This window comes from Trachurus japonicus, chromosome 22 (assembly GCF_045865225.1).
Source record: "Trachurus japonicus isolate A0001 chromosome 22, Traja_1.0".
Taxonomy (NCBI): Eukaryota; Metazoa; Chordata; class Actinopteri; order Carangiformes; family Carangidae; genus Trachurus; species Trachurus japonicus.
This window is the reverse complement of record NC_140928.1, coordinates 22,704,412-22,720,711: the sequence shown is the minus strand read 5'-3', so window position 1 is coordinate 22,720,711 and position 16,300 is coordinate 22,704,412. Positions and strand designations below refer to the sequence as shown.

Here is a 16,300-nt window from a genome sequence, read left to right as displayed (position 1 = left end):
TGGGGTCAGGCCATGTTGTGTGTGTGTGTGTGTGCGTGTGTGTGTGTGTGTGCGTGTGTGTGTGTGTGTGTGTGTGTAAGAGAGGGAGATAGACGGGTGCTGTAGTTATCACACTCAGCCCCAGGCACTGCAGCTTAACTGGGATGCTGCAGGTTGTTTTTTTGTAAGGAGCCTCTTGTGTTCTGGGGTCCTCTCAGGTTTGCCGTCTCCGTGTGTGTGTGTGAAGCCCATTGGGTTAGGTGGGAGGTCAAAGAGGGCTAATTGGACAAGAGCCTTTGACTTGAATCACAATTTATTAAAGAAGTCTCAAACATTTGGATGTCATTAACAAGGGAATAAATAGATTGGTGCAGAAGATGATTGACTAGAGCATAAGCATCCTCATTAAACTTGTGATTCAGCTCATCCAAATGCTAATATCTTAACCCAAATTAACATCCCAGTCTTGATTGTGTACCGCAAATGCATATTCAACATTTTCTCTGAAATTGTCCCAGTGACTGACCTGAGTGGTACCTGCTGATCCTTGGACAGACAGACTGAACTGGCGAGCTCCAGTAATCAGCATGCCGTGGATTTGTTTAAGATTACCGTATTACCATAATTAAGGGCTTATAACTGAATGTGCTAATTGCATTTTTGGTGGCGGGGGCATGTTTCTTAATAGCTCATTAGGCCCACAGTACATTGGCAGATGTTTTCTTCTGAGTAGAGGCTCACTTTTCATTGTCCATGATACTCCAGAAAGGGGAAGGACGGCTTGATTCAACTTCTCTGACCCTGCCGGCTAATAAGTGATCCGCACTTGTCAGAGAATATAATGTAGCCGTGTCCATCTATTTTACTTTGGAGAGGGGAAAGCTGTTTACCTGTTGCAAACTAGCATCAGTCAATTTCCCGTCATTTAAGTGCATCTTCTTGTCCTGCCCAGTTTCATTTGTGTATGTGAATAGAGTGGAAATGGGAAGCAATTTTATCTCTGATGGAGACAGTTAATTGGATTTGAATTATTTGTTTTTAAAATGCTCAATTTTGTGCATTTTGTGTTCGCAATTTGAATTTGTAATGAAAAAAGCTATAAAAAAAAAGAGTCAAAACCAGGACCCAGACCCCTATTTAAACCATTGTTTCCAAACAGTTTCTGATTTAGCTGCGAGCAGTCACCTTGCTTGAGCACCTGCTGCATTTATGCTTTATCTTTAGTATAAACCATTTCACAGCAGTGCTTAAAATGGAATAAATCGTTAAATAATATTTTGTCGTATGCAGCGATAAAAGCCACTTATGGCATATTACTTATGGAGCCTCTACTGACTTACCAGCAGTAAATAATATTTTATTATCATTCATCCCCTCAGTTCACTCCTTAACCTTCTGGAGGTTATGAGGGGTGGTGACTGGATAAACCCAGTCTCACTGAATCTTGCTGAATTTGTATTCCTGTCATCATCACCATAGGGATGAAAATTACCTTCACTCACCGAGTACTTCATTAGACTGATTTTGTTTGTTTAACAGTTACGTCACCTGGGAAATGACGAAGTGCACATAGTGTGGTCAGAGCACACCAGGGACTACAGACGTGGCATCATTCCAACTGACTTTGGAGACGTGCTGATTATCATCTACCCGATGAAGAACCACATGTATTTCATCCAGATTGTGAAGAAACCACAGGTAAAAAAAAAACCACTGTCCTACAACCATTGTTAAAAATACACATTGGAAGTGGGGAGTATCTTTTAATGCATATGCTTTGAATGTCAACTTATTTTTCCAGATAGAATAAGTAGTAAGAAAACCACATAGCTTTTTTTCAGCTTTTATCTGGCTTTCTATTTAGAATTTGCTGCAAGTTTTATAGTTTCTTTCTGCTATTGCCTTTTCTGTCTGAAGGTTCCTACTCCAGCAGTGCATTATTACCCACACTGTGGGTATGTGCTTTCAGAGATGGTTACTAGCCTTTCTTGACTGGCTTTCATCTTGGATACTCCATAACACTGCACTCAGTGTGTGGCCTTCAAGAGGATGATGAAATTTTGTTATCAGAGATGGCTGGCTTCTGGTCTTCAGATATCCTCAATACTTTCCATAATGCACTCTGTTTTGTATTCCTCTTTGTTAAGATATTAATTATCTATTAAACAAGTCATTTATTCCAGAGAAATATGATGCATAATATAAGACACACAGTAGCAGTGTCTCAGTTTAGCTTTACTAGGATAGTCCAAGCTACAGCAACAGCCTCAAAGGACCTCTAATCCCCCTGGAGAAATGGCTGTAGTTTTCCTGTAGTGCTGCCTGTGATTTATAATCACTTTCACCCACTTCCTCTTCATTCGTTCATCAGTTATTTATTCCTCTTCACACAATGTTTATAATTTTGAGGCTGAAAATCAACTGTATCATCCTTAGTCTGAAGCAAACTGCCTTATCAGGAGTCTGTGAGAGCCTGTTTTGATTGTCTATGCTGCTTCACTTTATGTCTGTTGGTCAAATCTCACAAAAGAGATTACCATTTCCTTTACAGCAGTATGAAAATGTATTCACAGAATGCATGAAGGTTAAATTCAGTTGTTGTTGATTTGTCCAAAACTCTCAACTGTTCAGCAACCAGGAAACTGGCCAAGTCAAAAAATAAATAATAATAAGGATTGTTGAAATTGTTGACTTTTTCAACATAGTATCTCTTTAATGTGATGCAAACTTTAATGAATTACTTCATTAACTGGTCCTGAGGTGTTTAGCAACCATAAACTCTGCCATTCTCACCACCATGCTTCACAGATAGTATGTGGGTCTACTCTATGCCACATGTTGTTCCAGTGTTCTGTTTGAACACCAAAGGGTTTTCATGGTGCATCTCCCATGCAGGTCAAATTCGTGCAATCTGTTTTTGATTGCAGGCAATTGCAAGTTGCAAGAGCTACCTCTAGATCTTGTGATCAGATTTGAGGGTTCTTGGTGACTTCTTTTTGCATCAAATGGTCTGCTCCCAGGTTGAATTTGCTGGGGTGGCCATGCTTCACTAATAATCTAGATATGATTTTCCTTACCATTAATTTATATGTTTTGAATTTTTTAGATTAAAAAAATACATTGTCAGACTCAGATCCTCAGTGGGGATTTTTTAAAGAGAGCTATTCAGATCTTGACATGATGATGTCAACACTTGAATAGCAAAGGTAACACCAAACCCTAGATGAAGTTTAAATACCAGAGGTTCCATCTGTGCTGTCTAAGGGTTGTGGCTCCTCAATTAGATCACTAGACTGAGGGTTAGGGTTAGAGTTATTTTTTTCACTGATTAGTTTGAATTGAAAATTACTGGTAGGTGTCATTTGTTTGAGTCAAATCACTGGTTATCAGTACTATTTCAGTGAGAATCAAATATTTGCTCACTTAGTGATATACTGTATATGGGGTGCTCTTAAGTTTTCACACAACAGTAAAGTTATCTTCTCAGGTTTTTGATGCAAGTTTAAATTGTATAGTCCCATTTGTATAGCATGTGATTAAGTTAATTGGTCCGTATCATTTCTGGTTAAAATCCATTTATTGTTTAATTTGACTTGTTATTATATTCCCTGAACTGCCAAGTTGAAGACAGCAGGACCTTTTGGAAAGACTTTGACATTCACGTCAACTTCCAGGTCAACGACCATTGAGCTTCAGTGATTAAGGGCCCCCCTCCAATATGCATGAACAGACGCGTGTACCCACACACACTCACACACTGCCACTGAACTGGATATTGGCCCTTTGTATTTGTTCGGTAGCTCAATATGAGGGCATTGTTTAGTATTGATTGTCATTTTAATTTAATTTACCTAACATTGATTCACATTAGATATGTGTGGTTGTCATGCAAAGTTAGGTAAAATCCAATTTCAACTTGAACCCTGCCCTAAACAGATGGAGAAACGGTAAAAAACAAAACAGAAAAAAAAGAAGTTTTTAACCAACATTTTCTTATTTTTAACCATTTTCTTATATAAAACAGAAAACTGACAAATTAACTTAGATTTGATGCAAACATATATAATGCCTAATTTTCTTGTGTCTTAACCTTCCTCAGGTTCCTTTCTTTGGGCCTCTGTTTAATGGCGCCATCATCACTGGGACTCTACTGCCAAGCTTGGTGCGGGCCACCTGTATCAATGCCAGCAGAGCTGTCAAGTCCCGGCTGACTCTCTACCAGAGCTTGTATCCTTTACTTTTCATGCCTTCTGCTTCATTTACTGTTCACTATCCCATATGTGGATCGCTCATCGGAGGAATGTAAACGTAAGGATCAGCCATTTATTGCCCGTACAGCTGAGACTTTTAATGTTATGAGCATACATTTAGCAATATTTTTATGATGATTTCATTAGATACATAACGCCTCTGAGCATAAATTTCCAGCACCACCAGCAGCCCATTTGGGTAAATTCATTGAGACATGTGGCGTGCTTGTCACGTCAGCCAACGTACACAGCTGAATGCTGACACTGATTTTTATGGGCTGGCTGATTTACATACAGCCATTAGGCCAGGACTGTTTCACAGCCTGGAGCAGCATGGGAGGTTGTGTGAGGCTGTTTTGGGTAGGAGCACAGATAATGTGTCATCATCTATCACTACCGTTTTATGGAGCAAGAGGAGAGCCAAAATAAGAGCGCCATCAACAAACGCATACAAGTGCGTACAGACACAAGCACATGCACGGAGAGACACACACGCAGACTCTTATCCCTCCACCCTTCCATCCAACAGTGTGCCGTTAAGAGCCTGACTCCAGCTGTAGTTGTCAGTTGGTTTAAAGGGAGTGTAATCACCAATGGAGATGAATTAGCATGTGAATGCCAGCAGCACAGGGTTGGGGGGTGAGATGGCAGGGGGGGGGGGCAGAGTCGGGATGGGCCCTGGAGGGGGAAACCTGATCTCCCCTAACGCTCTGCTCCTCCTCGGACAGCATGTACAGCACCGCCTCACCAGAACCACGCTGCCCCTCTGGTTGTTGCTATAGAAACCTCCCCCAAGGAGGTTTCATTGAGCTGAAAGACTATTATCTATTGTTTTAAGATTTTTTTCCTGTTATGAAGTTATCGTCAAGTTTCAGTATCAGAGTCACTTCCAACAAAGGATTTTGCTCTTTAATTACTCAACAACACACTCTCTGTGTGTTGTTTACACTTGGGTGTGTGTAAGTATGTGTCTGCCTGTATGCGTTTCACAGCGCTTCACATCCACAGCCCCCCCCGCCCCCCACCACCACCCCTATATCAGCCCTTGTCTGTGTGTCCCTGGGGGCATCCTGAGTGACAGATGTCTGTTACCCGACGCCAAGTGAATTAGCCCAGTGTGACTCTCAGTGCCAGAGGGGGGCCAGCCACAGGCCTGCCTGCCGTGAGCCTCGTGGGGTGGGGAGGTGGGACTGCACTAGGCCTGTGCTGAGCCACAAAAGCTTTACCTGGCATTCCTTAGCAGAAGAGCAAGCAGCACAAAGGCATGATCTATGAGAGGAGAAGCACTGCCGCTGGAGTTCTGGCACTGATAGGATGCCAGGCCTCATGCACTCCAAGAGAGGAGATGAATGAAAGTGCCAGGCAAAGCCCACTGCCAGCATAAGTATCTGTGTGCCTGTCTGTCTGCTATTTGCCTGCCGAGCTCGAGGGTATTGTGAGGACAGAGTCGCTGTGTAGAGTAAAGAATGACCATAATTTAGTTACATTTGATATATGGGTCAGAGACGTGTAAAGATTTTCAACAGGCCAATTTTAAAATGCACAAAATAAGTATATTTTCTAGTTGTTCAAATATTATGAATGTTGTGCACACATACATTCATATTAAAATTTTAGATGCAGAGATCGCAGTGATTTTTATCTTGATTTTATTGATTGCACTAAATTAGAGGAAGACCAAAAAAGAGATATAAAAGAGATTAAAAAACAGTAAAATCTTCTTCAAAAATAGAATAAAGTAAAATTAGTAAAATTTCACCGTATGTTCATGTACACGAACATTTCACAATAACACTGTTCTTATTATTATTATTATTAGAAACATAATTGCTGCACACGTTCACATGAAATAAATGGGGCCGGACCAATCCCAGCTGACATTTGGCGAGGGTGGTGTGCACCTTAGACCGGTCAGCAGTCTGTCACAGGGCTGGAAAACATTCACTTGCATTTACAGCAGTTGACCTGACCTGTATGTTAGGAGAAGTAGCTACACATACATGGAAAAAACATGCAAGCTCCACACAAAAAGGTGCTGGCCAAGCCAACATATGGGAGATTCATACGTGATATCATTTTGGTATTTTTTTTTTGTAATTGGAAAAAAATGGATATAAATGGATATAAAATGTATTCATGGTGTCACTGACCCATATACCATGTAAAAGTGATTTCACGTGAACTGACACCACAGAGGGACGAGTCTGACAATGACTGTCCAGCAATGGCATGAACCATGCACAAAACAGACTTGAGTGGCAAGTGCAGTCACTCTCTCGCATGTATTCATCATCGGATTTGCTGTGGTATTATACCAGCCTTTTACACCTTCCCCTCTCCAGTCGCCATTCTTCCATCTTCTCAGGATATGTGGCTCTTTATCTTTCACAGTTTTGAACAATGACATCATCTGGGACGTGTTTTCCTTTTCGTGCAAGATGAAAATCCTCATCCTTAGTTTACCCCTTCACAATGCCTTAACAATCCACAGTCTGCTCTCTGCCTGTGAGGCCACTCTCCAAGGTAATTAGTTGAATATTTCTTCAAAGAGAAGCTATATGACCCCTGTGTGTCCAGATAAAAGGCCAGTGTGGCGCTGCAGCCCCCTCTCCTCTCTGTCACAAGGCTCGAGAGGACTCCAGCAGTCAACTGCAACGCTCGCAGGATCTCTCAGGCTAATAGGATTTGATATTGAAAAATGACCACCAGCAACAATTTCAGGAAATACGCACAGAGACAGGCTCGAGCTTACTATCTCTCTCCCCTTCACATCCTTTCTCTCTCTCGCTCCCTCCTCTCTGCTCTCTTTCCTCTCTGGTTTGTTTGAGGATTTTTGAAATCTGTGCCATTGCACTGTTTGTCTTGTACAGTGGAAAGATCTGAATGTCAGTAAGAATATGCATTGGTTTTGCTGTCAAGACGCCACCAAGGCCTCATGGACATCATATCACAAGGCTCTCACAGACAACTCATAATGTATCATCTATTATTTATATGCCTGATGGAAAAAGCAGCTGGTCTGGCTTTGTATGTTCTAAGTGTATTGTCTGCAACTAGTCCACGCCACACAGCTGCATTTTGACTCCACGTGACCACAAAATGTTCAATCCAAAACAACTGAAGTTTATATTAAGCCGCCATTGGTTTTATTGATTTATAGGCAGCAGAGCAGCCTAAGTGAATGTAATTTCAGGCCTCTATTAATGGAGCTTATGACTGCACACACAAAGTGTATGACAATACAGGCTCAAAAGAGCTGATGAGTTTGTTTGATTCACCTGAACCGGCCCATCGCTGAGTGGCCTTGCAGTCTGCTGCCATTTACTGTACCATGAAGATCCTTCATACTGTCACTGTAGAATAATGTCTTCATCCAAAAGCTGGGATTCATTTCTCTCTTCAACAAGCACTTGAGTTTTGATGTACCATCCATCATTCTTTGTGATGGGGTTATTGTTAAGGCTAAAAACTCGTCTCGTGTGTGTGTGTGTTTGGAAGATGGCAAGTTTCTAATAGGTGAGACAGTGCGGAACTGACCTTGATTCAGAGACACAGCCTCCCTACTGCACAGAATCAATAGCTTTTGCACACTGCCCTTAGTCCCCATCCTCTGCCCTGACACACACGCAAACACACACGCACACACACACAGATCCATCTCCAGGCAGCGATCAATAACCATAATCTGTTTCTGCCCATCGCCAGTCATGCGAGCCAGGCTTTTAGGTGGTGTGTGTATGTGTGTGTGTGTGTGTGTGTGTAGTAGCAAAAAGAAGAGAGGGAGGCTTGATCCTTTCAGTGGAACCCAGGAAGCTGCTAAAGTCTGTCATGTTTCCCTCACAGGCTGATGTGAGCATATCTACAATCCCCCAGTTCCACAGAATGCCCCAAACCAGACGATGTACATAATTCTAATGGATGTATACTGAAAAACAATGGATACGATACCCTGTATGCACTCTTTTGTGCGCTATGGCCACCCCCCTCCTCCCGCCCAGACTCCATCATAATTATTACAGTGACTGCATTGACAATGACATATTCTCACACCCCTTCTGAGCACGTTATTGTACCACTCTCACTGTGTCTTTGTCCAACGGCAGCGCGTTCTTTTGTATACTGTAAGATTCCTCACCTAGCAGAGATGAAAGTGCGCCTGCATGCATGATGGGGTGCCATGAATAGGATCTGCCACGTTAGTGTTGTCTCACATGAATTATTTAACATCGTTGATAGGTCTAATTTGCCAGCTGTTGTGCCATAACTGTCAGCAGTCTCATGGATAATACTCAGCAGTCTATATCACTGTGAAACACAGTGCTTGACTGGGCACAGTGAGACGCCAAGCTTGTCATTATATGCTGGATTCGTGTAATGGCCTGAGCTGATATGAGTATGACTAGCCAACTTCCTGTTTATGGAAAACAGGGGGCAACCGCTGAAATGTCTTGTTAAAATGCCCCCAAGTCATTTGTAACTTTTAGAGTAAGATTCTCAAAAGGAGGCTGAAGAAATCACCCAAGTTGTGGCTCAGTGTGCGGCGTTGACTGCCAGGTTGTGTGTCGGGTGTAGCTGGCTGTTGGTCGGGGGGTGGGTTGTGTAGCTGGAAGTTGGGTGAATGGCCGTCTCTGAGATGTCCCCGCTCGGAGTTGGCCGGGGAGGTTTGGGCTCTGGCTTGGAGAGTTTATGCAGTATTTGGGGGGCTACAGAGAGAGGAGGGGTCTCTCCCCCACTGAATGTTTTAACCTAATCCCATTATCAGTGTACCGCACTGCCTCCCATCTCTTCCCCCTCCTTATCCCTACCCCCCCACCCCTCTCTCCAGCTGACCAGCTGTTCCTGCCGGGACTCACGACAATGTCCGATGTGTTCAGATCACTGAGTACCCCCCCCTTCCACACATACACACACACACACACACACACCCCTCCCCTCCAACACACACACACACACACAAATGCACAACCAAAGCAATTGCCTAGCCCATTGCTGGAGCATAGGAAGGCCTACAGGGAGAAGGGTGTTAGTTAGGGGAGAGGGAGGGGGGGCTTTGGGGGGTGCGGAGGGGGCAAGCACAGGCCTGTCAAACCAAGAGCCCTGACTCAGGAGGCAGCCCAGCTCGGATGGCATATGGCGTCTAGCTTCATACAACATGCAAAAGTATTCTCTCCCTTCGCCCCCCTCTCACCCGCCCCCCCTCTCCCTGTCTCCCTCCCCTGCTGCTAATGCAGAATGACTCATAGCATTACTCATTTTTTTCCCCCCTCCTTTGCCCCACCACCCCTCCCACATCAGTTCCTCCTCCTCTTGCCACCCAGCCTGTAACAAAAGGTGTCCGCTGCAAGGCACCCACACCCTGAAAGCCCTGGGGGCCCGGCCCGGCCCAGCCTGCACTCAGAGCTCTGAGCTTCATGGGGGCCGCCCCTTTTACACACAGGTAGAACAGGCGTGGAACCAGACGGCCAACAGCAGGGACCCAGAGCCCCCGCCTGGGGTAGCATACACACACTGCTGGTGTCAAACTGTTGTGCCTGTTTGTCTGTTTGTGTTTGTATATATACAGGAACTGCTTTTCTTTTTTTTTGCAGTGCCTCAGGTAGTACAAGATTGCCATGCTTTATGTGTTTATGTGTGGGGTGTGTTTGTTGTGTGCACTTGTGTGCGTTCTGACAAATAAGGACCGTGTGTGTTTGCTGTTTGTTGTTGTTTATTTATCAGATGAATAAGTTTAAAATGCTTAATTTCAGTGAAATTTCAGTCCTGCATGGCAATTTAATTATTTTGTACTCTTTTATTTAGTTTCCTAAATTTGATTATTTACTGTTAATAAACCACTCTATAGATCCATGGAGCTTTCAGTTGCTAAATTTACCCAGATTTTACTTTGTATATGAAATAATATAAAACCATGCAGTTTTCAGCGAGCACTAAAAAGCTGCATAGCCTAGTGTAACTTAAAGAATTTCATGCTCTGTGTATTTTTAAACTTGAACCCCCACCCTCATGCCCCTCCCCTTCTCTCTCCGTCTGTTATGCATTCATGTCTGACATCTGTCTATTTGTGAGCGGCAAAGTGAAAGCCAGCAAGATGCCAGTTTTGTGTCTGTCCCATCCCCAACTCAGGCTTAGTGTCTCAGGTAAAATGGCATAAACAAGAGCAACATGAATTTTTTTTTATGATTTGGCCTATATCAGTATCTATCGGCTCTATCCTTTTCTTCAGTGTTTGGATGTTTTTAAATTCCAATACATTGCTGAATTTATTACTCATGCAATTCCAGATTTTTTTTTTTTGCCAATATCAATCTGTCTTCATTTCATCATTTATGTAAACCAAAATATATACTATCAAAGTACTACTGTTGAAAAGTCAAGTTCAGGCCTATTATGCATACAACACCATTCATCAGGTAAAACAGTATATTAATTTTACTTATGTGATGATCCGATCATCATCTGGTCCATCGTCTCTGATATTTTGTAGCGACACAATGTCTAAAATATGTTCACTCTGCTGAACCGGAGAGAAACCTTCAATGTTTCTAAAAATTCTGGCTGCACAGTGTAAATTAGCAGAGATTGAGCTGGCATTGAAGACAGCATGTTTTTCTAATACCTTTATTATATTTTGCATACACTTGAACATGTAGGCTTAACAATGAGTAATGATCTCAAATTGGCCGCTAATATGTAACGGAATGACTGACGGTGTTGGATGTGAACAGGCATAAACTCATGGAAAGACTGTTCAGAAATCCTACAAATGCCTCCTGCTAAATATTCAAGAAAAATGGTTCTTATGACTGCCTGGCTAATAAGTCTTTGGTGTCTGTCATTCAGCCAGAACACCCTGACCCCAGTGTCACTCCTGGACTAGTCCTGACTTTGAGAAGACATGTTCACCGTGATAGATGTGTGATGGTGCTGCTTCTAGCCCGGGTCTAACAACTTGACTGTCTGCTTTAAGTGATTAGAATCCAGCTAGCCATTCCATCTGTTCCCCCCAGCTCTGTTTAATTAATGAACTTTCTTTCTCCGCCCAGTAGCCAGCCAGCCTAACACTAAAGCAAAAGCTGTTAGCCCTCTCAGGTTATCCAAATAGATGCGTGTTCTTGCCGCCCCCCCTCCTCTCAGCCACCCTCAACCCCTCCCAATGGGTGCGTTCTCATTGATTAGTTATGTTTTGTTTTCTCCTCTTTTGTCTCGGGGTTCTTAAAGGGAGGGTTAATGAGCTTTCCTGGCAAGCTGTAGCGCTTGGAATCCAGGGATAAATGGGAATAATTTCGTTGTGTTTTTTTGTTTTTTTTTTGCTTTTTTTGTGTTTTGTTTTTTGTGATGGACTTGGCAGAGGAGTGAAGCCTCGTGCCACCATGTGTGTTTGTGAGCACAAGTGTGTACGTGAATGATGATGTGTGTTTGTTTGGATGTGTATGAATGGCTTTGAGGCGGGGTATATTGCATTTCATCCCTGCTGGTCCATTATTCCTCTTCAGAAGCAGGGAATCTGGAACACCCTTTAACAGTTGGCTCTGTCACTATTCATCTTCCAGCCATCTCAGCAAAACTCTTGTCCTGTCCTCATTTTACCACCAAGTACTCGCGCTCTTCTTTTATGTCCCCTCTTCCTTCCGTGTCTCTTGTTACAAGGCAGTGGACAGCCCTTTGTCCAGCCAAAGCTGCCCTCTTTTGTTTGTGCGGCCTTTTTTATCCTTGTGCTAATCGCCATGGTCGTGTGCCTGAGTTGGACCCCATATTTCACGCTCAGCTCTCCTTTGTTTGACACACCGCCCCTGATAAGAATCCCAATTCTAGGGCCTCTCTGATATTGAAATCCAACAGCGGCGTAGAAAGAGCCTTCAATCATCCATTATCTGTGCTCCAGTGATTACCATTCAATCTCCCAGGGTCCAGGCTCCTCATCACCGGCCCCAGAGCTGAGGCCGTCCCCTGAAAGAACCTGCATCCCTTAACGCCTGTGTCACATTCAAGCATATCCATAGATATTTCTGACGCCGTCTTGAGACAGCGCTGCACTGAATGCTGCTGGGAAATGTCAGTGAAATGTCACTCATCGTTCTCCGCTGGAATCTCTTCGTCTCTGATGTGGCCTTGGGTTTTGGGGGGCTCTTGTGAGGACACCTTGTGACATTATTGGGTTTCTTTGTCCCTAAATGGCCATTAAATTTTCAATTCTCTTCTTCCTTTTTTTGTTCAGTGACTCAGATTGGTCTTTTTTTCATAAGGCTGCACTGCTTTTAATGTCACAGACTTAATTGGGTGTTTTAAGAAGGAATTAGTTGATTATTTATAAGTTGCACATTAATGCCTCTTTAATGGTTCAAAGGCAGTGTCTGCTCCTCCGCTGGCCTGTGGCCATTGTTCTCTTTTAGAGGATGTCCTTGTGCCTTGCAGCATTTGCATTTTTGCACTAAATGGAATTTTCTGCATTAACAGACAAGGCAAGGCAAACAAAGCAATAACAAAAACAAAACATTTAAGTATGTATCGCTGTGCATTGTCTGCCTCTTCTTACAGGAAGCAGCCTTTGATGTGTTAATACTGACGGTCTGTGTTTCATTGTCAAGTGGTGGTTGTGGCTGAAAGAGAAGCACAGAGAAATACTGACCAATATTGGCGTCTTATCATAAAAACGTACCTATCTTCGAACGAGATACATAAAATGGGGGATTCACATGACACATAGTTGTCCTGTGTCTCCGCTGCTTATTCTTCATGTTGTGGTTGAAATGTAGGAACAGCTTCGTGCTTCAGACATCCGCTTATCCAACACTCTATGTGTAGTTACACAACAGCTCTCCGTACCTTTGTTTAACGTAGTGTACACATCTTCATTAGTTATGTATAGCCTCTAATTACTATTGATGAGACTCTAGCTGATTGGGGAACAAATCTATAGCTTTTGTTATTCTAATGAGTGTTATTTACCCTCAGATCTCCAAGCCAGGGGGCTTTGGAATGGGGCTTTGTGCGGGCAGATATGGCGGGGGCCGCTCTAGCTACACCCACTTGTTTTTGTATCTGCCGACTCTGACAAAATCCCGTTGCCCTCCCCCCACCACCATCACCCGTCTGCTTGGATGTATAGTACTTCCCGCTCCTCCATCTGTTTTTGTCCACCCATGAAAAGGTCCATTATAATCTGCAGGATGCACAGTTGACGTGCCGCGAGCTCCACTTGAGCCAATCAAAGCATCGCACCAAACTTAGGCCACAAATCCAAGAGGCCCTAACCCCTCCCCCCTCAAGTTAATTTTGATCATCTGGGCTCTCCGTCTGAGATCTTCACTTGAAGAAGTTTTTATAACATTGCCTCCATCATCCCGTTCCCTATAAAAGCTCCCAGTATGAATGGAGCTCAGTGCAATGCCCACTGGATGATGGCGGGCTCCTGATTAACCCTGGAGTGACTAGCTAATGTCATTGAAGGAGGGCCACCTGGCTGTGAGACTGTACAGTCAGCTGCCACTGAAGGGCCAGAATAGGAGACGACCAGGTGTTGGGCTCCAGCCCCCCTAATTGTTGCCATGTAATAGCCTGCTTGACTGCACAATATAGCCCAGGGGCGAGGATTAGGAAAAAAGCTGTTGCCAACACAGAAGTCCATTTTCTTTTTGCCCAAGGTTTTGTGTGTGTCTGTGTGTCTCTGTGTGTGCATGATTATCTGTGCATAAATGTGTATGTGTGTGTGTGTGTATGCTATATATGTCTCCCTTTGCCTTCATCAGAATTATGGCAGGTAGAAGAGGGCCCAGTCCCTGGCCCTCTCCCAGCTCCTTATTTACCCCCCGTGTTAATTGCAGATGTACAGTCTTGCAAGTAGTGTTAAGATTTTCTGTCACCTTCACAGTCTGTAAGAGATGGTGTGAAAAAAATATCTGAATGTAATAAGAGTCTCAGGCCTACATGCATGTATAGCTTTTGACTGGAAGAAGCAGTAGGCTAGTGCTTATTTTGGGTTGAGTGGGAAAAAAAACAAAAATAAAACAACGGCTACATTTCAAATCAAATCCTTGACCCTTTGGTGACAACATTTTCAGCCATCATTATTAACACTACCTCAATAAAATTAGACTATCTGGCCTGACCTATGTAATTATTAGGTAAGAGTTCATATCTGATTGTAATTGCATAGATTAAAACATGTCCAAAATACAAATATGAGGGCGAATGAGAAATCACTGTTGTCCCCCAGTCACTTACCGTCTCTGCTGTGTTCACTCCCCACAGCTGTGATCATATGTAACCTAGTGCTAATCATTATCATTCCTGCTAAATGCCTGGCATTTTGCATAAGGCCAGGCAGCCTAATTGGCCCGATGAACCTTTCATAGAGGGGGCAATGAAGGAACAAGAGACTTCATGTGCAGCATGTCTTGGCGGAGAAGCAGACGGAGATGCTTGGCCGTAACGCATCACAGTTATTCTGTTGCACATGCCACAAGCTTCATTAAAATTGCAGAAGCCTCTGTTCATTTTGTTTTAATATTTCATCAGCGCTTGTCTCAACAGTGTTATCGTAAGGTTAAGATCGGAGCCATTTAGCATGACCCAGAGTTGGCACACTCATCTTGCAATTTAAGTGGCCTGGTTTTCCAGATGTGTCAAATAGATAGAAGGACATCAGCGGACTTTGATTGCTGCTATGCTTTGAGGTGAGTCCGACAACCTGAGTCCGCGGCCTGATAATAATTATCACACTATAAATTTCATCATGGAAGTGGCGAGAAAGAAGAGATGAAATGCCTCATAGGTAATCAGATGGGCTCGGCGTGCCCTTCCCTTTTTCATCTTTTGACTTTTTATTAAAAGTTCAAATTGAGATCAGATAGATGCCGTCGTTCGCTGTCTCTGAACAATTCAAACGGCAGGAACTGAAGGAAAAATATGACATGCATTCACCTCAGATAACTCATAAGATGCCCACCTTTGTCCTGACCTAATAATGTTTCCAGAAGGCTGAGGCATTCATGTCACTCTGGTCATCATCACCGACAAAGGAGACCCTCAGAGAGAACTCTTACCCAGCCAGTCAAAGAACTGTATCTGTTAATCTTCATCCCTATCAGCCTTTTGTAGCTCATCTTATTATGACTTTCTGTTAATGCACGGTGGAGGCCTGTGTGACTGTCTGGCTATAATGGGCCTGTGTTTGATTAATCATGTCGATCCATTGTGTTTCACATCTAAGGCTGCTGCGTTAGGACTCATCAATGGAGACCAGAGTCCTTTGAAAAGGAGATTGGTTACAGACTCGGCTCATCTGAATACACAGGCCCAGTAGGCTTTGATAGCAGTTATGTTGTGATGAACAAACCGTGCTGCAACAAATTATGATGTCACCAGGTATCTCATGAGCATCCTGTTCCTCTGGCGTGTGAGGATGACTTGTTGCTGCATCATTTATACTCGCTGAGCGCCCTGACAATCAGTGTTCTTACATAAGTTTAGGGGTCATCATTGACTTTGGTGTAGGTGCTGGTCTCATGATTTGTTGTGGAGCGGAAATCAATTTTTAGTGTCCCCCGGAGGAATGGTGGACTGCCAGAGACTTAAGAAAATGGGTGACTACTTCTTCCAGTCAGATCATAAATAATCTGGTCATGCCAGCGAGCAGACATCAGATTTTGTCTGCGGCTGTGTTCAACCCGTGTGAAATCACTGATGGGCAGTGATGATGTCACGGGTTAGGAGTGATGTAAGAGCCATAACTTCCCATCCCGCTGTCTGAATGCCAGATGGACGGTGGAGAGGTGTGGAGGTTGGAGCTGAGAAAGCTCTAGCTGTGGGAAACTCTCCCCTCAGGAGGTGTCATTAACCTGGGCTTACGGTTTGACCCGACTCCTTTGGGGCTCCTGAGCTCCGGTCTCCTGGACCTGCTCCTAATTAGGCTACTTGTTAAAACTCTCGGAAACCAGCTATTCCTCTAGAGCATCTGATGTTGTGTATGTCTATGCTCACCCAGAAAATGGGCACACAAACACCTCCACTCATCATAATGCATCTGTGACACATTCAGACGTTTTTCTGTCCTGCGTCTGTGTCTACAGCAA

General features: G+C 43.6%; 1 protein-coding gene across 9 annotated transcripts in view; it reads left to right on the top strand.

Annotated features, from left to right (window-relative positions):
* Nucleotides 1-16,300, top strand: part of ralgapa2 (Ral GTPase activating protein catalytic subunit alpha 2) — a 93,984-nt gene that overhangs the window by 61,545 nt on the left and 16,139 nt on the right. For all 9 annotated transcript variants that reach the window (XM_085767308.1, XM_085767311.1, XM_085767303.1 and 6 more), the window contains 2 exons: nt 1,519-1,677; nt 4,079-4,206. In XM_085767308.1, the coding sequence (XP_085623434.1) occupies nt 1,519-1,677; nt 4,079-4,206 (287 nt within the window). The remainder of the gene's footprint in view (nt 1-1,518; nt 1,678-4,078; nt 4,207-16,300) is intronic.